General features: G+C 41.5%; 1 protein-coding gene across 4 annotated transcripts; it reads right to left on the bottom strand.

The window, feature by feature from the left end:
- Positions 1-5,062: 5,062 nt before the first annotated feature.
- On the bottom strand, positions 5,063-23,644 carry LOC110840841 (kelch-like protein 10). 4 transcript variants are annotated; one of them, XM_087345766.1, is made up of 11 exons: positions 23,551-23,644; positions 22,703-22,916; positions 17,091-17,278; positions 15,661-15,912; positions 13,705-13,984; positions 11,949-12,185; positions 10,977-11,146; positions 10,485-10,654; positions 9,524-9,682; positions 7,780-7,987; positions 5,063-6,446 (listed from the first exon to the last, which is right to left on the bottom strand). In XM_087345766.1, exons 2-11 carry the CDS (start codon positions 22,895-22,897, stop codon positions 6,263-6,265), a joined length of 2,043 nt encoding a protein of 680 aa, XP_087201892.1. In that variant the 5' UTR covers positions 22,898-22,916; positions 23,551-23,644; the 3' UTR covers positions 5,063-6,262. The 4 variants fall into 4 exon arrangements, with proteins under 4 accessions (XP_087201892.1, XP_087201893.1, XP_087201895.1 ...); XM_087345767.1 differs by having other exon boundaries at positions 22,703-22,871; XM_087345769.1 differs by lacking the exon at positions 23,551-23,644 and adding an exon at positions 21,653-21,797 and having other exon boundaries at positions 22,569-22,840.
- Positions 23,645-25,473: the final 1,829 nt, after the last annotated feature.

The following is a 25,473-nucleotide window of genomic DNA, read 5'->3' as shown; positions in this document are numbered from 1 at the left end:
ACCAGACTACACAGCGCAACCCAGAAAACGGAAATCTTCATATTCATCGCCCTGATGATGGAGGCAGTATGACCTCTGAAGCGTTGGTTAACATCGACCAGACTACACAGCGCAACAACCCAGAAGACAGAAATCTTCATACTCTGATGATGGAGGCACTATAACCTCTGAAACGTTGGTAAACATCGACCAGACTACACAGCGCAACAACCCAGAAGACAGAAATCTTCATACTCATCGCCCTGATGATGGAGGCAGTATGACCTCTGAAGCGTTGGTTAACATCGACCAGACTACACAGCGCAACAACCCAGAAGACAGAAATCTTCATACTCTGATGATGGAGGCACTATAACCTCTGAAACGTTGGTAAACATCGACCAGACTACACAGCGCAACAACCCAGAAGACAGAAATCTTCATACTCTGATGATGGAGGCAGTATGATCTCTGAAACGTTGATAAACATCGACCAGACTACACAGCGCAACAACCCAGAAGACAGAAATCTTCATACTCATCGCCCTGATGATGGAGGCAGTATGACCTCTGAAACGTTGGTAAACATCGACCAGACCACACAGCGCAACAACCCAGAAGACAGAAATCTTCATACTCTGATGACGGAGGCAGTATGACCTCTAAAACGTTGGTAAACATCGACCAGACTACACAGCGCAATAACCCAGACGACAGAAATCTTCATACTCATCGCCCTGATGATGGAGGCGGTATGACCTCTGAAACGTTGGTAAACATCGACCAGACTACACAGCGCAACAACCCAGAAGACAGAAATCTTCATACTCATCGCCCTGATGATGGAGGCGGTATGACCTCTGAAACGTTGGTTAACATCGACCAGACTACACAGCGCAACAACCCAGAAGACAGAAATCTTCATACTCTGATGATGGAGGCACTATGACCTCTGAAACGTTGGTTAACATCGACCAGACTACACAGCGCAAGAACCCAGAAGACAGAAATCTTCATACTCTGATGATGGAGGCACTATGACCTCTGAAACGTTGGTTAACATCGACCAGACTACACAGCGCAAGAACCCAGAAGACAGAAATCTTCATACTCTGATGATGGAGGCACTATGACCTCTGAAACGTTGGTTAACATCGACCAGACTACACAGCGCAAGAACCCAGAAGACAGAAATCTTCATACTCTGATGATGGAGGCACTATGACCTCTGAAACGTTGGTTAACATCGACCAGACTACACAGCGCAAGAACCCAGAAGACAGAAATCTTCATACTCTGATGATGGAGGCACTATGACCTCTGAAACGTTGGTTAACATCGACCAGACTACACAGCGCAACAACCCAGAAGACAGAAATCTTCATACTCTGATGATGGAGGCACTATGACCTCTGAAACGTTGGTTAACATCGACCAGACTACACAGCGCAAGAACCCAGAAGACAGAAATCTTCATACTCTGATGATGGAGGCACTATGACCTCTGAAACGTTGATAAACATCGACCAGACTACACAGCGCAACAACCCAGATGACAGAAATCTTCATACTCATCGCCCTGATGATGGAGGCAGTATGACCTCTGAAGCGTTGGTTAACATCGACCAGACTACACAGCGCAACAACCCAGAAGACAGAAATCTTCATACTCTGATGATGGAGGCACTATAACCTCTGAAACGTTGGTAAACATCGACCAGACAACACAGCGCAACAACCCAGAAGACAGAAATCTTCATACTCTGATGATGGAGGCAGTATGATCTCTGAAACGTTGATAAACATCGACCAGACTACACAGCGCAACAACCCAGAAGACAGAAATCTTCATACTCATCGCCCTGATGATGGAGGCAGTATGACCTCTGAAACGTTGGTAAACATCGACCAGACCACACAGCGCAACAACCCAGAAGACAGAAATCTTCATACTCTGATGACGGAGGCAGTATGACCTCTAAAACGTTGGTAAACATCGACCAGACTACACAGCGCAACAACCCAGAAGACGGAAGTCTTCATACTCTGATGACGGAGGCAGTATGACCTCTGAAACGTTGGTAAACATCGACCAGACTACACAGCGCAACAACCCAGAAGACAGAAATCTTCATACTCATCGCCCTGATGATGGAGGCAGTATGACCTCTGAAACGTTGGTAAACATCGACCAGACCACACAGCGCAACAACCCAGAAGACAGAAATCTTCATACTCTGATGACGGAGGCAGTATGACCTCTAAAACGTTGGTAAACATCGACCAGACTACACAGCGCAACAACCCAGAAGACGGAAGTCTTCATACTCTGATGACGGAGGCAGTATGACCTCTGAAACGTTGGTAAACATCGACCAGACTACACAGCGCAACAACCCAGAAGACAGAAATCTTCATACTCATCGCCCTGATGATGGAGGCAGTATGACCTCTGAAACGTTGGTAAACATCGACCAGACTACACAGCGCAACAACCCAGAAGACAGAAATCTTCATACTCATCGCCCTGATGATGGAGGCAGTATGACCTCTGAAACGTTGGTAAACATCGACCAGACCACACAGCGCAACAACCCAGAAGACAGAAATCTTCATACTCTGATGACGGAGGCAGTATGACCTCTAAAACGTTGGTAAACATCGACCAGACTACACAGCGCAACAACCCAGAAGACGGAAGTCTTCATACTCTGATGACGGAGGCAGTATGACCTCTGAAACGTTGGTAAACATCGACCAGACTACACAGCGCAACAACCCAGAAGACAGAAATCTTCATACTCATCGCCCTGATGATGGAGGCAGTATGACCTCTCAAACGTTGGTTAACATCGACCAGACTACACAGCGCAACAACCCAGAAGACAGAAATCTTCATACTCATCGCCCTGATGATGGAGGCGGTATGACCTCTGAAACGTTGGTAAACATCGACCAGACTACACAGCGCAACAACCCAGAAGACAGAAATCTTCATACTCATCGCCCTGATGATGGAGGCGGTATGACCTCTGAAACGTTGGTTAACATCGACCAGACTACACAGCGCAACAACCCAGAAGACAGAAATCTTCATACTCATCGCCCTGATGACGGAGGCAGTATGACCTCTGAAACGTTGGTAAACATCGACCAGACTACACAGCGCAACAACCCAGAAGACAGAAATCTTCATACTCATCGCCCTGATGATGGAGGCGGTATGACCTCTGAAACGTTGGTAAACATCGACCAGACTACACAGCGCAACAACCCAGAAGACAGAAATCTTCATACTCATCGCCCTGATGATGGAGGCGGTATGACCTCTGAAACGTTGGTTAACATCGACCAGACTACACAGCGCAAGAACCCAGAAGACAGAAATCTTCATACTCTGATGATGGAGGCACTATGACCTCTGAAACGTTGGTTAACATCGACCAGACTACACAGCGCAAGAACCCAGAAGACAGAAATCTTCATACTCTGATGATGGAGGCACTATGACCTCTGAAACGTTGGTTAACATCGACCAGACTACACAGCGCAAGAACCCAGAAGACAGAAATCTTCATACTCTGATGACGGAGGCAGTATGACCTCTAAAACGTTGGTAAACATCGACCAGACTACACAGCGCAACAACCCAGAAGACGGAAGTCTTCATACTCTGATGACGGAGGCAGTATGACCTCTGAAACGTTGGTTAACATCGACCAGACTACACAGCGCAACAACCCAGAAGACAGAAATCTTCATACTCTGATGATGGAGGCACTATGACCTCTGAAACGTTGGTTAACATCGACCAGACTACACAGCGCAACAACCCAGAAGACGGAAGTCTTCATACTCTGATGACGGAGGCAGTATGACCTCTGAAACGTTGGTTAACATCGACCAGACTACACAGCGCAACAACCCAGAAGACAGAAATCTTCATACTCTGATGATGGAGGCACTATGACCTCTGAAACGTTGGTTAACATCGACCAGACTACACAGCGCAACAACCCAGAAGACAGAAATCTTCATACTCATCGCCCTGATGATGGAGGCGGTATGACCTCTGAAACGTTGGTAAACATCGACCAGACTACACAGCGCAACAACCCAGAAGACAGAAATCTTCATACTCATCGCCCTGATGATGGAGGCGGTATGACCTCTGAAACGTTGGTTAACATCGACCAGACTACACAGCGCAAGAACCCAGAAGACAGAAATCTTCATACTCTGATGATGGAGGCACTATGACCTCTGAAACGTTGGTTAACATCGACCAGACTACACAGCGCAATAACCCAGAAGACAGAAATCTTTGTTCCCTCCTTCTCTGCTTTTTTGCCAAGATGGGATCGTGTTCGATGAAAGGATTTATGAGAATCTTTCGCTGGGTTCGCGGGGTTTAATTAAAGATCGCCTCAGCTGTGGCTTTAGTTATTTATTTTCAGGTGATTGCTGATTTAAATTCTCCGCGCGATATTGGTCAAAGTTAATTTAATACACCGATGAGTCCGTGATACCGTTTCAACTTGCAACTACTGACAACTGCCGACTCCTCTCAAAAGAAGTCTGCGTCTCAAATATATTACTTTCTCCCACTCATTCCGAAATCTGAGATTTTGTAACATCATTGGTTCGACCTCCCGCTTAGTTTTGTGATTGGTGGAATATTTTAAATTCAAGTCAAAATATCTTTTCTCTGATTGGTCGGTTCGATACCCGAGGTCAACTCTGACAGTTTACATCGCGTGGTGACCCTAGGTCACTTAAGCCTACTCTTGCATAAACCCAATTATTAGGGGTCCGACCTCCCAGGGGTGAAATACTACAATGGTCAGTTGAAAGAAGTTTCGAACTTCTTGGATGTGGATTTTTCGAAAGAACAGCTGACAGGTCCATGTTCCGCTGACCCTTCGCGACATGTTCGGGAGTGAATGCATTGAAAACGGAAACATTGCTTCATCCTTGATGGGTGGTCGTAGTCCGAGCTCGACCTCGTGGCTAGACGATTACATATGGTTCTTCCTCAGGCACATGACACAATTATTCGGTATGTTGGAGCATCTCAGCCAAATTTAATTTTGAAATCTTTTTAATATGACACGTAGATCAGAAATCGATACAAAATTCACAGTCTGTTGCCTTTTTAATGACGTTTTTGTAAACGATGTTCATGAAGCAAGAACAATTAATCATGACGGTTTCGTAACTAGAAACATGACGTCACAAGTGGATTCATTTAATACAGGACGCAAGGCGAAACTGCTGTGTGTTGATGAATGGTAATATTTTAGATAAAATTAAAAGTCTTTAAAATAATTAATTTCAAAAAGACTTCTTGAGCAGAAAACAACGAGGAAAAATTAATTTTTCATTCTTTGCTGCAAATAATATTTCTCTTTATTTTATTTTTGTAACTCTTACATCAATTAAAATTTGTACATTATTTTCGTAAGGAAAGTAATTAAAATGAATGTGTTCGTCGCGGTTGTAATCAACCGCAAACTACTGATTTTCCTGTTCCAGTCCAGGTTCGTAGTTCGATTACCTATCGGGTCAACCTTGAGATGAAGAGATAACCAGGCTTTGGCATATTAATCCTGTTTATACAAACGAAGGACGCGTGATGAAATTATATTTGGAACGCCTTATTTAATCCAAATGTAATTGATTTTATGAATTTAGGGCATTGTTTAATATATTTAAATTGGAAGAGAGTAGCGACAATCCTCGAGACCTCCCGTGACACTCACAAAGCTTTCGTACTCGTAAAAGTTGTTTACGAGGCGAAAACTTTAAGCCTTTCCAGATATTGAATGACGTTTGCTCTAGAACAGACGCCTCGTGGTTTTTCGGAGCGTTTCCGACGTCATGGGGGTGATTTCGGGTGTCGAATCGGATCGCCGCATTCAATTCAAAATTTAAGGACAGTCTTCAAGTCGTACATAAACAGCCGATTCATTGCAATGCCTGAATATCAACATAATTGTGTCTTTGCATCAGTGCGTCTCATTTCGTGAATAAATTTAGTGATTTTTAACAACTGTGTCGTGAAGAATTGCACCAGCTCAGCGACGTCGCTGCCCTCCCGCGAGCGCCGCTCCAATTAAGACCTCTCCGTATTTATCCCTGAGGGTCGGAGATCCTCGCCCACCGACTGAATCTATGTCAAGGTATCCTGAGAAAACCTTTAACACCTTCCGCGCACCGAAGTAACAAACGTTGTAACCCCACCAGCGCCGGCCTAGCTACTGGGTTCGAACCCGTGACTACATCAGAAGAAGGACGAGTGTGTGTGTGTGGAAGGACGGTTACATTTCCCCTTCAACATTTCTTTATGTTTCTCCACCATTAATTTCTCTCTGTGCTTGTAGGCGTAATCGCTTGCATTCGGTAGGTTCTCGATGACACAAGTCGACATCCCGGATCTACAAACGTTCATGTCTGCCGCCTTGTCCCTGCAATTTGAAATATTAAAAGTAGAAACACCATCCATCAGTATTATCTACACCCAAGACAATTTTTACCACATTTCACTGACACAATTACAGAAAATATATATATATATATATATACTTTTACTTTTGGGGTTCTAAAATATCAGAGATTTCGATGTAGAATAAGAATAAAATAATTATCTTTGTGAGTCGTAAAATGTTTTGTCCTATAAATATCATGTCTTATGGGCTGGCTCTGTCTTTGGGTTGAATGGGGAAACTGCTTATAATTTGTTTCCAGAAAACCTTAACAAAAATTCCCCCAATCGGAATTCAATGCACGGTTGCCACACCATATTTCAGAACAGTTCACACGTGATCTTTGCTTTACTCATGCGCATATATCACCGGCCAACGCGCTATTATGACGTAATACATTTTATTACATGAAAGTGGAGGGAGAGGTTATGACTATTTTAAAATACTGTCAAATGACTTGTGTTCTGTGCTAACTACGTTTGGTACATTTCATTAAGCCATTAACTTCGGTCAGAATAATAAATTTAATCATAAATTTTATTTGGAGAGATAAGCGTGTCTTGTTTGAGACACGCGCCCATGACAATATTTCCCTCTTTTAGCAATATATTTTCAAAAAAAAAAAAAAAAAAAAAAATTCTCCCACCAAAAATAGTTCCGGAGAGGTTCTGCTAGACGTAAGACAGACAAAAATCAAAATTAAATGAATTTCTGTGTGATTTCTGACTCTTGCACAGACAAGTATGAAGAAATTTGTCTTCTGGGATGTTTTTGGAGCTCCTTACTCAATCCGTCAACAGATTTCAGGAGACTGCGTGGTCAAACACGCCAAGAGACAGCCATTTTAAAATAAACTTCCATCAGAAATGGGAACATAAGACCATAGGCGTCGTTAAACCTGAAACTGGCCTAAAACTTTGACGAAAGCGGAAGATTATGGCGATGCTATTTGCTGAACGCCAGAAACTTCCTGCCCGAGAGAGTGCCACTGATCAAGGAAACTTAGTCAAAGAGATTCTTATAAATTATATTTCCTAGTCATTCGCTCTCTGATTTAACCAATCAGCTTGACCGTAACATCGCCCTGCCTTCTTTCATTCTACCCCCTCCACTCGCCTATTTTTTGCTTGTTGTATTCAAGGCCCTGAGTAAGCAGTAAGAACCTCCGAAACGTCGGTCACTTTCTTAGACACTACAAGGCGCAGCACCCACAAGATCGCGGATACCTTGACCGGAAATGATTCACTTCCTAGTGCTTTTCGAAAGTAACAGTCTGTGATTATACAGCCCTGAACAATCATAAAAAGAAACAAACCATCGATTTTCCTTGTCATTGAAAGATGCGACACGGTGGAAGAAATACTTCGGGTCATAATAATCACAGATGACGAAGATCTTATCGTCGATGACTTCTGCGTTTAATTCAAATTCATACAAGTTCATGGCAGGGATCTCGGTCCACGCGCCTTCCTTAGGGTCATACTTCTCGGTACTGAGCTTGTAAGATGTCCCGTTATGTCCTCCTGCACACACACGCACAATAACAGGTCACAGGATATAAAGAAAAGCTGCGAAAAGGAACTTATTCTAACCCCATTAAGCGGGACCCTTCTTCATATTTATTACTCTTAAGATAATATAATTGCGTCATATTGTGAATTAAATATCAAATTATTTGGTTTTTCCGTCTAATCACAATTATATTTAAAATTTACAAATAAGGTAATTAAAATATCATTTTATGTTCCAGATCGAATAATCGATTTACATTTTGGAACATTTTTACAACATGTTTCGGTTTCATCGAACCATCTTCAGGTGTAAAATTATATTAATAAGCTTAAAACTTAATTACAATTTCTGTTGTGTAGTTTTTTTGTAAATGTTCATATCCAGATTATTTTCATATATTGGAGCGAATGTATTGTTTACAGGCCGATGTAGAACATCAGATGCATTCACTTCAAACAATACATTCGCTCCAATATATGAAAATAATCTGGATATGAACATTTACAAAAAAACTACACAACAGAAATTGTAATTAAGTTTTAAGCTTATTAATATAATTTTACACCTGAAGATGGTTCGATGAAACCGAAACATGTTGTAAAAATGTTCCAAAATGTAAATCGATTATTCGATCTGGAACATAAAATGATATTTTAATTATCTTATTTTTAAATACAATTGTGATTAGACGGAAAAACCAAATAATTTAATATTTATTAATGTCACCTGGTCACGAACTATTTGAACTTTATAGAGTCACAAGATTCATTACCTTATTCACAAAAGTCTGTAGTTGACCTAATTTCACATATTCTAAATCCTTAAAAACATTTTAATATTATCCTTCCTTTTACGCCAATGTATCACAAGTGGTATCTTATCTTCAACATTACCAATTATAACTTTCTAGAAGTATTTCCTGTAACTTCGATGCTTCACAATCCGACCGTCTTACAAACGGATTTACGCTCTTAAAATTTGTAATTCCGTAAACGGAACGAATGAATTAAATACAACAAAGAAAACTCATTCCCTCTTGCATTGTCATTATTAGTACCAGGAACAGCCACAATTTTATTTTCGTACTTGTAACATCAGGAAATTGCGCCTGACATCTGTTGTCTACTTCATGAACCTGAGTGCGAAAATGGAGTTCAACAACAACACAAGATGGCGTTCAACGAACAAGTGACGAATATCAAAGCCTGCGAAGGGACTGCTTTAAACCGTCGGCTTTTGGAGGATAAAAACTAATATTCTCTTGCTACAAGAACAAAATATTTAACTGTAAAACTGGGGCATACGTTACTTGAGATACCACAAGAGATTGTGCGATGTTAGTTAGTTAGTTACGTGTTCTTTTTCGAGAATATAATCGATACCACGAATCGAGGTTAAAATTACCGACAAAGTAACTCTGTATTGACAGGAGAAAAATTCTGTTCATAAAATCTCAGTCACTCAAAGAAAACTTGGAAAACATTTCATAACAGCAAATTCTGTAAGAAGGATAGAGGAGCATCACTCAGAATGTCCAGAGTTCTCACCCAGGGCGTACAGGGAGCCGTGGAACTCGACACAAGATAAAGAGTCATGTCGAGAGAGCATCGGTGCAACGAACGTCCATCTGTTGGTGTCCGGGTCATAAACTTCCACCGAGTTTAGAGAATTCTGACCATCTCTTCCACCAGCGACGTATATTTTGCCTGCAAAAACAAATTAGCTATAATTAAACTGGTCAATGCAGAGCACAGACATGGGACAATCCCTACTTAAATTTGTAAATCTATTAAGTCCGCCCTTCGTGTCACAGAAACTGGACGGACACGGCCGTCTCTGTTCATCTGTTTCTTTGTTTCGAAAGCAGACAATCGGCGTGTCAGAGGAAATTAGTTTAATTGATAAAATTTAACATAAACAACATAAAATGCTTAAATTAATGCATAATGGAATTGATGGTAAGTTATTAATACATCTTCTGTGAAACGAATTTTATTAAATTTGGTGTCAGGGATGTACGGTACGAGCTGCCAAAATTTGCTCTACATTTATAATATTATGTGCTATTTACGTGAGATTATTAACTGTCTCAAAAAATATTACTTCTGTATTATTTGAGAGTCAGTTTGATGGTTGTTTGCTTTCACTCCTAGTTTAAACTACAAAGCAGAAGACGATGGACTGGGACAGCTTACGAGAGCAGAAGAAACCATCACGCAACTCAAGACTTCAAGCCATTGCAATCTGTGAAATAACGAAGTACGTAGCACGGATAAAAGAATGTGGACAGTGGAGTGAGGGAAACTAAGATCAAGAGCGAAGAGAAATTCCCTGATGATGATGGCATAATGTTCGTCCGAAACGTCGGCAGAAGCCAAACGACAGCCATCTTCGTACTCGCCGCCGTCAGAACCTCAAATATTGAGATTCCTTCAACCGTTCTCGCGTTCTTACACCCGGACAGACAGACACTAACTCACAAATTTCTGTTTCACAGCATTTACGTACCATTCAGCACAGCCGAACTTGCATTTTCTCGCCCTATCTTCATCGGAGCGATCCACGACCACTGGTTCGCCTTGCAGTCGTATCTTTCCGCCGTTCTGTGAGTCTCATAATTACCTTCACCGCCCATGGCGTACACTGAACCTCGCAGAACAGCCACACTTAAACAGCATCTGTAACGAAAAAAAAGTATACTCTCTGCTACGCTCATTTACTGCTGATTCAGAGATGCATTTCCTCTCGCAGAACGCAATTGCTCGCTCGTCATTGTTAAATCAACAATTAAATTGAATTAACACGCAAATCGCATTCTTAAAACCAACTTTGTCGCAAAAGTCCTCCGACCTATTCATACTTTGCAAAGTGCTCCTGTATGTGAGTGGTTCAATTGTACATCCCCTGCCCGCATTTATATCTTGACTAAGACAGTGACTATCACCTTTTTAGGAAGAACTTTGTTCCAAGGACTTCCTCAGTTACCGATCTGCAACTTACCTTCGGACATGCATAGGCGATATCTCGCGGCATTTCTTCGTAACAGCGTTGAAGCAGAAACATGAGTTAGAGACTTCATCGCCGTCGTGACCACCGATGACGTAAATGTCGAAACCGACCACTGCCGTGCGATGGTTCATTCGAGGACCGATCGAGTCGACCCCTTCCACCTGCAGGAACGACAGGTCATGGTTTTATATCTCTTTGGGTCATTCGGTCTACTGATGTCAAGTCCTTACATTAGAGTCCAAGCAACCAAACACCGGAGCAGAGGTGCAACCCCCAACAGTGGACCGAAATTGCTACACCGTGGAGGGAGGCACTCGACACAGACCACGAGAAATTAACTTTGAGCGAAGGTGGAATTATGAGAGGCGGAGGAAACAGGAAAACCCGAAGAGAATCTCAAACATTCTCGTATAGTTCGACAGACAAATGTAGAATTTCTTATCAACAGCTGACATTTCAGGTTCGTAAGATGGCAAAGACAGATGTTGGTGTTTTGGGTTTTATCGACGCAGAGATGAAGGCAGTACGTCCCCCACCCCACCCCAAAGACTTCTAATCCACGAGGCGTGACCTCGCAGATGGCCGACATCGACACTCATTTATTACGTTGAAATCCACTGACGATCAACGATGTCTAAAATCAGCAGACAGGTCGCCATGACAGTTGAAGTAGGACGCTTATTGTAAACGGTATTTAAGGAAAACTTCAGATCCGTCGTCGATTCCTATTAGAACTTGCGTTTTACACGAGACTCAGAATTTGAGTAATTTATTTATTCTTTTTAATTCATGTCTTTGGAGTTTTTCTTAAAAAAAGTGTTCACTGCAATGGAAATTAACAAACACGAAATAAAGAGGCTAAGATGTCCTTGTAATTAAGTTTAGCAACAAAGAGGAAAAGTAGTTTTTCTCGGAGGCGTCATTTAACAAGCCGCGGTAAGAGTAGAAATGCTTGCAACTCACCACAGTCCACCGGTCTGCTCGTACGTCGTACGCTTCGATCACATCTGAAAGCCTTCCGTCGCGATACCCGCCAATAGCAAAAAGAATGTCCTGTGGGATTCGCGGGTAGGCAATCCTTGGTGTCACGAATTCCTTGTCTTCCTTCGTCAACCTTTCCACGTCGTCCAGGAATTTGAGCGTCTCCAAGATCACGGGTCTGCACGCCTCGTTTTCAGTTACGTAAGGGTGCTTTGACACCTGTCGAACAGTTCAATGTGGATCTTATGAACTTTTAGGAAGGGATGGAATGTTCCATTGCAGAGGAGACAAGAAATTCACACATAATTTGGTTGGGAACTCACCGAAATAGATTATGGTATATAAAGGAAAATGTGTTTTTTCGTTTATATAACGACACATTTAAAAAATGCACAGGTTGTGGAGTGAAGCGAAATCAAGATTAAATCGATCTTAGAGAAAAATATTGAAATGTGTTTCAACCGAAAGTTAAATACTTCAGTAAGGGTTGTGTTTTGAGTTATATTCAGAAATTGCAATCTATTTCTCGACTCTCCTGTGCGAGATGCACATTGTTTTTGATTCGATAACTTTAATCAATAGTCGAAATTACGTAAGAAAATTATGACAATTAGTTGTTTCGAGTGTCATTGAGGCAACCTTCTGCATGTTGATGGTTGGGTGGAAGGTACGTCACCACAACAGCGTTGGATCATCGGTTCGATGTCTATTAACAGCCATTGCATGTTTCGAACTTAATTGGTCTTCATCAGGTGGTTCTCTTTAAGTGTTCGAAACTAGTAGATACGAATGATAAGTTGTATGGACATTTGACGCTGATAATATTTTCATGAATCCGTGCGATGTTCTCACGTTTTCGTAAGAGGTTAGTGGCTGAATTCACAGGGCATTTGACTTAGAGTAAAATATTAGAATGTTAGAGCTGTCAATGAGTTTGAAGCCCCTCGGGTAATTTCCTCTTGCTGAACTTTTCGGATATCTCTTGTCCCTACGTGATCAATCAGCTACAGATTATCATGCTAAGTGTTCATCGTCTGAGATGCGTGAAATTGTTATAGCAGATGAGATACTCTTCTTATGGCGTAGGATCTTTGGTTATGTAGATCGCTGCGTCAGAAGACGTGATTTATAAGTCGGAGGATTTTCGTATTAAAGCTGAGTGGACGTTTGAATGTAGTTGACGGCTGAATGCTGTAGTTGAACTGAAACGCGTAATGGATCTTCAATAAACGCTGAGACTGTAATCAAAGATTGTAGCTCAGACGGACAGTCAAACTTACAGACGATGAATGAAAGACGATTATTAACTCCAAACACATTTCTGCACAAATGGACGAATCGGATATTTGTTTTGCACATACACACACATACGAGCGTGTTACCAGTGGCATTCCACAGGTAGTTACTGTAACCATGGCAACTAAGTTAATCTGGGAAAATTTTGCGCGGAATAAGGCATTCAAATCACTGTGTAGTTTTACACGTTGTTATTGCAAGATTTTAAACAAAATTGTAATGTGTCAACAGATTCCGTTAAAGCTCATCAATATTAAATCTAATGGACATCCTTTCAGACGTTCTCCAGCTGGATCTGCAGACAGACAGACAGACGGGCTTACACGTGACGAAGAAAAAGGCTCCCGATTTGCATTAATTGGTTATGAACACGTGTGAATATGGAATTGAAAATGCGGGTTTTACTTCCAATAAACATCCACGTCTTCAGGGGCATACTGACCTCTTCCTTGAAATACTTTGCGTCAAGTCGTCCAAGTCTGACGCCCTTCAAAAGGCCCGCGATGTGACCTTTCCTGTTGTCCGGGTCGTGGTTGATCCACAGGAGAATGTACTCCCACACAAATGTCTCGTCCTTCACGTTCAGTCCATCGGCCTCGATTATCGCCTGCAGCTCCTCTACAGGCAGTTCTAGCAGTTCTTCGCTCTTCAGAGACACTTCCACGAATTGGCGTAGAACGAAGCGACGAGCACGAGTCTCGAGGTCGGCGATGAAGTGAGACCTGCGACAGCGAGGTTAAGAGCCGACTCAGAATCGATCTCCTTCGGACTCTGACACATTGAAATACTACAGCAACAACTGGATTCTGAAGTGTTACCACACCACAGTATTTCGCCTTCAGTTTTGACCTTAACCGTTTGAAGCCCGAATGAGCGAGACTGAGGGCAGACACGAGGAGAGACAACGATGATGGGTGCTCCGTTTAAGCGTGGGAAAACAGAAAGTTTTCGGCTATGAAGGTTCCCAGGCAATGCCCGCTCGTCCTCGTGATAAGATTATAGGTTGAAACAAGGGCATGGCGTACGCAAGTGAAGAAGGCAGTGAGATGAGGAGTGTAGAATTTTGAATTCTGGCATTAACCTGCACTCTACTGGCGGCCGAGAAGATTAAAACAATCCCAGACGCCGGGATGTGGATCGGTCATAGGATAAGAATAGCGGTTAAGCCAAAAATATATTTAATAAAAATTATATAAACACTGAAAAATAGAGAACAGAGAGACACAATTCGGTCAAGCCTCCCAGGGCTCAGTCTCCGGTTGGGTATACGACTCGACACGTCAAACCAGACCCCCAAAACAGACCTGCCTTCAGCCTTTCTCTTCGAGTCATTCACTCCCGACGGACACACACAAACTGTCCTGCCTTGCTGACCCATCAGGGCCTCGAAGCCAGCGACTCCAAAGAAAGTCGAGAGGGGAGATAGGCCACTTCGAGCCATGAGACATGGCCTTAACCTTGGCGAAACGACGTTGTGTTAACTGTGTGTGTGTTAATCCAGTGAAACCTCGTGTAACCGGACTAAATGGGGGGAACCACGGGTCGGATGAGCGGGGGAAAGGGGAACGTGGTCATGGAATTGAACAAATAAGTAGAGACTCAATACAGATTTTAGTAGCCAGCGAATGAGGCGGGCGTGTCGAACGCACAAGCCGACGGCAAAAGTCACTCGTGAGCGCTGTTCGAGGGAGTCCCTGTACTAAAAGAGTGAATTTATTAGTCATTCTGTCCATCGCATGAACTGGAGGTTCTGGTGTGATTCTGCCGATGTCAGTTGATTTGCTTGCTATGATGTCCTGAACAAGAAGGAGTAAGGGTTCAGCTTCTACGGGACCCAGCGGGTTGGTCTTTGTCTTTGCCCGATAATAACCAATTCTCTAAATGTCCAGAAGTGTTCATAATAATCATCAAAATCTGGTTGTGAGGTTAGATCAATGAACTGTACCGCGTGGACATCGCTTTAAACACTCCCGCCGGTTGAAACCTATCGCTTAATGTGGGAATCGGGTAATCGAGGCTCGGTTAACAGAGGTTTTGCTGTACGCAGATAGATGTGGGGCTGAATGTTGATTTTGAAATTGGAAGGATTGTGTGAGTAGCAAGGATTTCGAGAGGAAGACAGATTTGATTATGACCCTGCAATAGATCGCGATTAACGTTCCTTATGGTGAAATTATTCATCTGCTAATCTTAATGACGATCAAAACATAAGCAGTTAAATCAGAAAACTTAAATTACAGGGACGTTAATAATTACCAACCAAACATTATAATTTGCCCATTCCTCAGTCAGAGGCTTTAATCTCCGACCCGGCACTCGGCTGCTGTCTTGAGTAAAGGTTATTCGCTCCAGCGACGAAAGCTAGCGTCACAGCAAATGACTTATGAACATCAATTACCTTGCGAACTGCAAGACGCCGATACAGTTGTCGGCGTCCATCGCGTCCAAGAGGAATTCGCAGCAGAGTTCAGTAACTTCCGGTATACAAAAGTACTCAGCCGTCTCGAGCAGCTGACGCGCGTTGTCGGAGCTGATGTCTACCTCGCCAAAATAAATATAATCCAGTATCCGGGTCATCACGTCCGAGCTGACTCCGTGGAGGAGAACATCAGTTTCCTCACTGGTGTGCAGAGATGTCGTGAAGAGGGACCTGGATAAACGGCGAGCAGAAAATTACAAGTCATCCACACAAACTTTCAGTTTTTATTACTCACGTAGCCAAATAAAAGTATCCTTACGTCAATGTGGTGGATGAATTTTTGTTACCTGAAGACTTCAAGAACTCCCAGAATGGGTACTAATGGGACCAGATTAACTGCGAGAGGTTCAAGAGCGGGCGAAGACTTAAAAGAATTTAACCTAAAAATCGGAAATCAAGCAGCAAACATTTGTACTATAGAATGGCCACCTCGTTTCTTACATATCCTTGACTCCTTCAAGAGATGTCTGAGGTTATAACTACTACTACAGAAATTTTAAAGCCAACGCAAATATTTCAACATTCATCGCAGGCTGTACATTCCACTGATTGATCAGTTTGTAATATGAAATCTATTTGCTCTGTCAAAACATTTTCCCGACAATAAACAACTTAAAAGAAAAGCCGATGATTCTATGCAACACACAGCAGCTTTCAATGTTCCGGGCATTACCAACTTTCTTCTGGACTGAGTCGGTCGTCTTTATGTATTAAAACCAAGACGTTTTGGAAATGGATTGATTCTATTTCTCCCTCCAGATCGATTGACTGTCAACTTGGTACAACAGCACTTAAAAATTTGTACAAAAACCACGTACGTCTTCTAGGATGTTGTCTTATAGAAATTATCGGAGGTTTCAGAGGTGCTTACTGCCTCCATCATCAGGGAAAGAAGGCAGTAATTAAGTCTGAAATGCCACTCAGTTTCTACGGCGCCGTGAGATATCATGACAACGAACAAATAACAAAAGACATTCAGCTGTATAAAAATACAGGTTTCTGCAACAAATGGGATAAACTGGGATACTGGGATCGACCCGTTCTTCAAGTGCCTAATCACTGCGGGCCCCAACTTTAAAATTGGCTTTGACCTAGACATTTGTTAAGACTCCTTGGACGAGGGATCTGCCCGTCGCAAGGCCTCTACCTGTACACAGGACAGCACAGCAAACATCCATGGCTTGAGTGGGATTCGAACCCACGGTCCCAGCGACCAAGCGGCACAAGACCCACGCCTCAGACCGCGCGACCACTGCGGACCCAAGGGGATGAATCATTTCACATACGAACTGACGTTTATCATGTCCTTAATTCACGTGTTAATGAACCACGTCAGTTAATAAACAAACCTGAAATATTCGCTACGCATCGACAGAATCACTCTGTGGACTGGGAAGACGCCGCCGTCCTCCGACCTCAGCACAGCGTCACACAAGCGGTTTTTCTCTCTCAGCTCATTCAGAGGGACAAATGTTCCGGTGCATTTGCACCTGCCGCCGACTTGAAAACAGCTGCGATGTTGGTTTGACTCCATCTCCTGAAAAACAGTCGATCGCTGTTACAGGTTTTTCTTCATACTGAGAGTGACTGAGTAGAAACACGATACTGAGAAGAATATCTGGTCCTGCGAGACAGTTACTGATAAGGGAATGGCGAAAATTGCATAATATGGAGCTTTATACATCTCTTCACTAATAAAAATAAATAAAATAGGCTGTCAGATCAGGGGTGATGAGATGGGCTGGGCATGTAGAACGCATGTCAGAGACAAGAAGAGCAGCTTTTTAATCGGAAGACCTGAAACGAAAAGGTCACTGAAGAGTCCTATGCGTTCCTGGGATAATATTAAAATGGATCTTAGAGGGTGGGGAATGAAGGTGTGGATTGTCTTCATCTGTTTGTGGATGTGGCTTAGAGGTGGGGTTTTGTAAACACGGACATGAAACTTAAAGTTTCATAAAAGGCGAGACATTTGATAACCTGGGCTACTGTTAGATTCTCAAGCTGTTCGTTTCTTTGTTTATAGAAATGCCTGTTGAGATTCAATACAAAATGACAAAGCTTTAAATGTGACTAATCTAACTAACTAACCAGATGGCTTACGGAACCCGAAGGTTCATCACCAAATTAACCAAAGCCCTCCACCGGACCCTGTCCTGGGCCAACAAAATCCAGTCTCCTTCAACTCCTATCTCCCATAGATCCCGCCTGACATTATCCTTCCATCTACGTCTAGGTCTCCCCAGCAGTCTCTTCCCCTCAGGCTTCCCGATAAATACCTGGAGCACACCTCTTGTCCCATCCATGCGCGCTACATGTCCCGCCCATCTCATTCTTCTTGGCTTAATCACCCTGAAGATGTGATTGATATAGGGAATATTAAGTCATGCCGCGAGTTTGTCATTACTCGCATAAAGTTAAATCTTCTTATATGTAAACTACGTAGACATTACTTATAAAATATCAAGTAATCCATAAAGTCTTAGATGCTTCTTCTCTGGTGAATCTATTTTAAAAAATTACGAAAAAAAATATGCCATAGAAATTGCGTGACCTTTGATGCAGAACGAGACAGTTAAGAAATAAATTTTGGAAAAATAATGCTACGCCTTTTCATAAGCATAAAATTTTCGAGTTCTTCTCTCTGTAGAACTAAAAGTGCTTACATGATTAAGGAATTTCCTGCCTAATTTACACATTTATATACACTACAAGCACAAAATGTAATTTATATTTATCAAATGAACGAGAGAATTACAGTTGGGAACAGTCACAAAAGCTCTAATTTGTTCTAACGCATGCGCAGATCAGGCCTACATCACGCTACTCACACACTGCAATGCGCAAGACATTCTGTGAAAAGTCGACTGGTACTCGGCTCGTTAAAGAATAGTCCACTTCCTTTACTGAACCAGAAGGTTCATCACCATGTTCACAAAAGCCCGCCACCGGGGTCTATCCTGAGCCAGTTGCATCCAGTTCGCTCCATCTCCCTAAGATCCATCTTAATGTTATCCTCCCACTGACGCCGAGGTCTCCTCCCTTCAGGCCTCCCCTACCCACCTGACCCTAACAGCGTTGGATGTGTAGCTCGTCATGCAATTTCCTCTATTATCTGTCCCACTCCCGTTTTGGGTCCAAACATCTTCCTCAACTCTCTGTTCTCAGAGACGCTCAGTCTATGTTCCTCTCTCAAAGAGAAAGACCACGTTTTGCACCCATAAATTCTTTGCACTCAATAACAGAAAACATTCCCCGGATTTAATCTGATGAAGTAGGGAGATCATAAGAGGGAGATTCATCGATAATTAGGCTTGTGAAACCGAAATAAAAATTCTTCTCATTTCCCTAAAACGTTTTAAAATGTCGATGTATCAAGAGACGTAAAGTTTTAGAATTATTGTTCAGAATATAAACCCCACTTCGTAGCATCCACATATTTTTATTAAGATTCTGGGATACGAAACACGTTTTATACCTTTAAAAAGTTAATTGCCTACCGGAATATTCTTTTATTATAAATGTTGCCGTGAACAAACAAAAGTCAATCTAATGTCACTTGAAATTGTGTTAAAAAAGTTTAATTCTCTTACACGAGTTCACAAATGCAGACGAAAACATTGAATGTGACGAACGACAATGATAATTAGGAATCCCTAACCTCAAACTTTGTCCAATCGTAAGAGACCACGACGTCCACCGGCAATGATCGATCTAATCGAAACTAAAATCGAGTATTACCGATTTCTTAATAATTCTTATGTAAGATAAATACTTGCCATATTCTAAGAGGTTTTTGACAGCACAAAATTATCTTCTCTACGACGCACTTTTTCTACAACCGATTCACAGCAGAGCTCTTTCCACAATGACGAAAGCGGATTGTTGACGGTGATATATACTAACGCAACAATGGCGAGTAAACAGATGACGCAACAATCAGTTTCTCAGGCAAACGAACGGAGTGCAATAAGGTTCATTCAGGATATTATACTGCATGCATAATGAATGAATAATGACCCTTACGGCAAGCTCAGCCAAGATTGTTGCAGGCGTGGGTTAGAAATTCGAAATCCTTTTCTTGCATTGTTGTAGACGCAGGTGTTCATACAAAAGCTGACCATTGTTGGTCCATATTTACAGACTGAGTGTTTGACGAAACGTCCCTCCCTCTCTGGGCTCAAACACCAGAGATCGAAGCAACCAAATTCTTTAGACAACCTCGCACACGTAAAAATGCTCATATTCACAATATTATAAGTAATCAGAAGCGTTAACTGGTTACCGTAGTAAACCGACGTTTCGGGATCAAATTCAATAAAATATTCTCGGGCAATCAGCCCCGTTAATTTTTTACCGTAGTACACCGACGTTTCGGGATCAAATTCAATAAAATATTCTCGGGCAATCAGCCGCGTTAATTTTTACCGTAGTACACCGACGTTTCGGGAACATATTCCGTAGTACACCGACGTTTCGGGATCAAATTCAATAAAATATTCTCGGGCAATCAGCCCCGTTAATTTTTTACCGTAGTACACCGACGTTTCGGGATCAAATTCAATAAAATATTCTCGGGCAATCAGCCGCGTTAATTTTTACCGTAGTACACCGACGTTTCGGGAACATATTCCGTAGTACACCGACGTTTCGGGATCAAATTCAATAAAATATTCTCGGGCAATCAGCCGCGTTAATTTTTTACCGTAGTACACCGACGTTTCGGGATCAAATTCAATAAAATATTCTCGGGCAATCTGCCGCGTTAATTTTTTACCGTAGTGCACCGACGTTTCGGGAACATATTCCGTAGTACACCGACGTTTCGGGATCAAATTCTATAAAATATTCTCGGGCAATCAGCCGCGTTAATTTTTTACCGTAGTACACCGACGTTTCGGGATCAAATTCAATAAAATATTCTCGGGCAATCAGCCGCGTTAATTTTTTACCGTAGTACACCGACGTTTCGGGAACATATTCCACAGTAAACCGACGTTTCGGGATCAAATTCAATAAAATATTCTCGGGCAATCAGCCGCGTTAATTTTTTACCGTAGTACACCGACGTTTCGGGAACATATTCCGTAGTAAACCGACGTTTCGGGATCAAATTCAATAAAATATTCTCGGGCAATCAGCTTCGTTAATTTTTTACCGTAGTATACCGACGTTTCGGGAACATATTCCGTAGGAAAATAATATGAATTATACTATCATAGTCCATGCAAAGAATTTTGGGAACTATGAATATAAATTTTTATGCAAATGGGAAAACAAAATCAGCAAGACGGAAGTGTTAGTTGAGGGTACGAGAGAAGAATGATTGATGCTCATGGAACTATTAAATGGTGTTCAACTGCATCTGAGCACATGAAATTCAGTATGGCAGTAAGTCATGGCAGAACGCTTTGAGTGCCGATACTTATTTGTATGCTACGAGTGGTACAAGCTGCTTTTAAAGTATTTCCTCATCGCTCTGACTTATCAGATTAATTGAAGCGATATTTCTCTCTCTCATCTGAAAGACATATTTTGTGTTTTTGGAAAACAAGTTTGTCACTTGCCAATAGTAAACATGGCAGACAAATTGTCACAATTGCCAAGACATTCCAGTTTTCTGTTAAAACCTAAGATTTGTCTCTTTTGTGTTCCGCGAAGCAAACCTCGTCCTGAACCAGCTCAGTCCAGTTCACATCATAAACGAAATTATAAATTCCCTTAACAATGTTGTATGTACATAATTACTTTTACAGTTACAACCAATTTTATTACACTTTTTCTATGATCTGAAGTAACAAATTGAAGAAAATATGGGCATTTGTTAACACAGAGATTGCGTATTAGAAACTGTTAATAGGATTCTGCAGTTGGCTAAATTCAAAATGTCAACGTCAGCATGAGAACTCACAAAATTGCTGCATCTTCCAGCCCGAGCAGGCTACAATGCAAGCAAGAGGACCTGCCCCAGAGTATCCCTCAGGACTACTGCCCAGGACAGCAAATAGTACACACCCCTCCTATTAGGAAGTCTCATTCACTAACCGCCATTATTACTGTGAATATAATGGAAACAATAACTTATATCGCATAGAAATAAGCACAGAGATTCGTGTTTTCATAACAATAAACAAATGTATCTGCGCTTTCAGATACGTAACATATGGTATTCTTTAAAATATATGCAGAAATTCTTTCCTCATACAATTCTCTTAGTTTATACATTGTATATTTCATTTTGTTATTACATAACCTCATTCTTGCAAAGTTTCCATTTTTGTAGGTTTCCCTATTTCTCATACTCCATAACTGTCCATAATTCCAGCTAACTTCCTTCAAATGCCTTCCGTCCTTGCTTTAAACAACATTACATATTTTACATACATAATTATGGTACATCACTTCATTACACATCCAAGGAGTTAACATCCAGAATTGTGTTTTCGTAACAAGAAACAAATGTATTTGCGCTTTCAGATACGTAACATATTGTATTCTTTAAAACATATGCAGAAATATTCCTTTATAGTGATAAGCAAATGAGTCCGCATTATTAAGAAATATAATGAAAATCCGATCCCAGGATCTTCAATGTTGATGGACAGACAGACGAACACAAACAAAAGAGCTAAGGGGGGTATTTTTTTTAAAATTTCAGATGTAGACGTGCCTATGATTAATGACTCTCGTATGTATGCTGCAAGCTTAATTACGTTTCTTATCAAAAGTAGTTATTGCAAATTTTGTTGTGTACTTTAATACAAGCGGTGAATATCGCACTAATTTAACTTTTACATTTCTACATACTCATGGAATGGAATAATTACCATGCTGTGCCCTGTCCCCTCATTGCTTTAGGGGCCAAGTACTGCGGTGTACTGCAGATGGAGTATGTTAGTTCATCCTGATGACAAAACAACATTTTACGTGTTACAGGACCTGAGAAAGAGATGCCACTCACTAGCTGTGGTACTGAAGCAGAACACTGAGGATTGCTAGCACTCAAGATTGCCACTGGAAGCAGGTTAATGTATATTCCAGTCTCCGTGGTCTTAGTGATTATGTCCTTGAAAGCATCCATGAAGCTGAACAATGCATTGGTGACACTTTGCTCTTGCCAGGCCACTGTTCTGTGAACAAGAACGCAGTCTGCCATCACAAAAAGATCGATACAGCTGGAAAAAAACATTTGTGATGGTCTCAGTTTAGAGATAACAAAATCTGTGCATTTTATCATTGTCTTCAGCCATTTTTAATAATTTCTTGAAAAATAAAAAAGATCTCCGATAATCTTGATACAAGTATGTAACAGCAATGATGACTTGGCTGAGTTTATGAATTTTATAGTCAGATATAGGCTGTTCATAATTGTAAAGGTTTGTACACAAATAAAAGTTGAAACTGTAACATCTTCAACTTTCCTGCATTTAGTGAACTCGTGTTGAATTGAAATCATCTTGCTTCAGTAACAGTCACTGCTAGATGGCTCAGAAATCAGGCCTGTTTTTTTATAAGCAGAGAAATGGTAATTGCACTTACCACCTACCACATCACTTTAAGGGAAAATTTAATTTTCTTGCTTTATGAACATTGTTTACAATAGCTAAACACTGAATCATAGTAATTCATCATGAAGACAGCACAGAGAATTTTGTAATAATTTCTGCTCTACGTTCGATTATTTCACAAAGTTTTGCAAAAAACACGTTTGGCAGAATTTCTCTGTATGTCAGGTGAATAGATAAACGTATTTGTACTTTCACATGTTATCATTTGTATTAAGAATAACGAACACAAACTTACACTTACCAAGCAATCTGTTAACTTCAAAACTTAGACTAGACATGCGTACAATCAGATTTTCCTTCACCACAAACATATTACGGCAACGTAGGCGGCCATAACAGCTCCAGACTGTTTGTATTTCCTCACCAGAGATGTCAGTGCGAACAGAGCGCGCTTAATTCAAATCGTTTGAAAGATAATTAAGGTTGGCGGCATTGCCTCAGGCGGCGTAATTCTCCCCACTTTCTCTAATGTACTCGAAATCTTCTACGGGGAAACGACGAGGCCCTATAATAGGCATCATAATTACAGGCATGTCCAAATGTACGTTTCAACCACAATGTATATTACAATCAAGGCTTTCTCCTTGGCGACCTGCCGAGTTCCTGACCGTAGGACTCAATGGTAATGTGTTTAAATGTTTCCATATATATATAGGCTAATGTGTAAACACTGTTTAATTATATTATAGAAATTTACAAGCCTTTTCTGTTGAGAGATTTTTTTCTAAATCCAAATTGTTCCTCTACAAAGATGTTTGAGTTTAATAAATTATTTACTGTCTTGCATATAAGTTTCTCAAAATTTTTAGAAAATGTTGTCAGCAGTGAAATAGGTCTGTAGTTTGAGATGCAGGATTTTTCATCCTTTTTATATAGTGGTTTTACTTTTGAATATTTAAGTCTTTCAGGAAACATTCCTACAGCCATTGAATGATTACAGAGATAACTTAATGGAATATTTATATAATCTACACAAGATTTAAGTACTTTAGATGAAATTCCATCATAGCCACATGAATTTTTTGACTTGAGAAAAGTTATTATACTTTTAATTTTATTTGGTGTGTGGGGTAGAAATAAGATTATTATTCGGAAATGAATTAGGAATTGCATTAGCCAACGAACTTCATTGCATCTTCGTTTTTTGGGGTTATGGTATCACTGCTGTTCATTCTTTCTACAATCGTTAAACCAACCTCCAGCAACACGGGCGAACAAGTCACTTCCGGTGGCCGGCAACTCAGCTACGCTGAGGTCAGCGCGGCGTACACCGGGGTAGTGGCCGGGCGAACGGTTAAAGGGTTGGATTCCTCGGAACCGCTCCCCAATAAAGCTGGGGCCTCGAAGGAGGTTAAAGGAGCGAGAGACGTGAAGTCGTCCCGCAGACCTCTCCCCGCTCATCCCGCTGCGCTGAAACCGCCGAGCGTGACAGACAAGCTCCTAGTCGGGACCCGCTCCCTCGACGCGTTCGTCAGACACGGTACATCTGAATCTCTGTGACAGAGACCTGTTCTGCAAGGCATCTGATGGGGAGAACTTTGGAAGAAATTTGGAAAAAAATTGAAAATTTTCGAAAAATCGAAAAATGCTTGAAATTGTCTAAAAAGCGCACAATTTTTTTTTTTGGAAAATTCCAAATTTAAATTTTTTTGAAATATTTAAAAAAGGTAGGGTTTCTGCGCTTTTCAGACAAATTCCAACATTTTTTTTCATTTTCGAAAATTTTCAACTTACTTTCCAAACTCTCCCCAAGAGATGCATGCCAGCATCGGTGAATGCCTCACTCTGTCTTTTCCGGACACGGCCTCTATCTCACACGGTTGCTGACAGCCTCGGTGACTGCAACAACCGGCCTCTGCGAGACTCGGTGTGTGACTGACCGTGTCTCTTCCCATCTCGGTCTCTCCATTAAGTGGTGACGGCGGCACGCGAGGTTTTCGGAGACGGCACGTCAGCTTCCGTGTCAGGCGCACACACCGTGTTTGACAGACAGTACATCAGAATCTCTCTGACAGAGACCGGTTCTGCAAGGTATCAGATGGGGAGAACTTTGAAGAAATTTTGAAAAAAAATTGAAAATTTTCGAAAAATCAAAATATGTTAGAAATTACCCAAAAAGCGCACAAAACAATTTTTTTTTTAAAAAAATCCACTTTCCAAATTT

The sequence above is a fragment of the Zootermopsis nevadensis genome, unplaced genomic scaffold, assembly GCF_977971745.1.
Source record: "Zootermopsis nevadensis isolate Lab colony 2312 unplaced genomic scaffold, Znev_1.0 Znev_ptg000009l, whole genome shotgun sequence".
NCBI lineage: Eukaryota > Metazoa > Arthropoda > Insecta > Blattodea > Termopsidae > Zootermopsis > Zootermopsis nevadensis.
The sequence above is the reverse complement of the archived record's forward strand: the minus strand, read 5'-3'. Positions and strand labels throughout refer to the sequence as shown.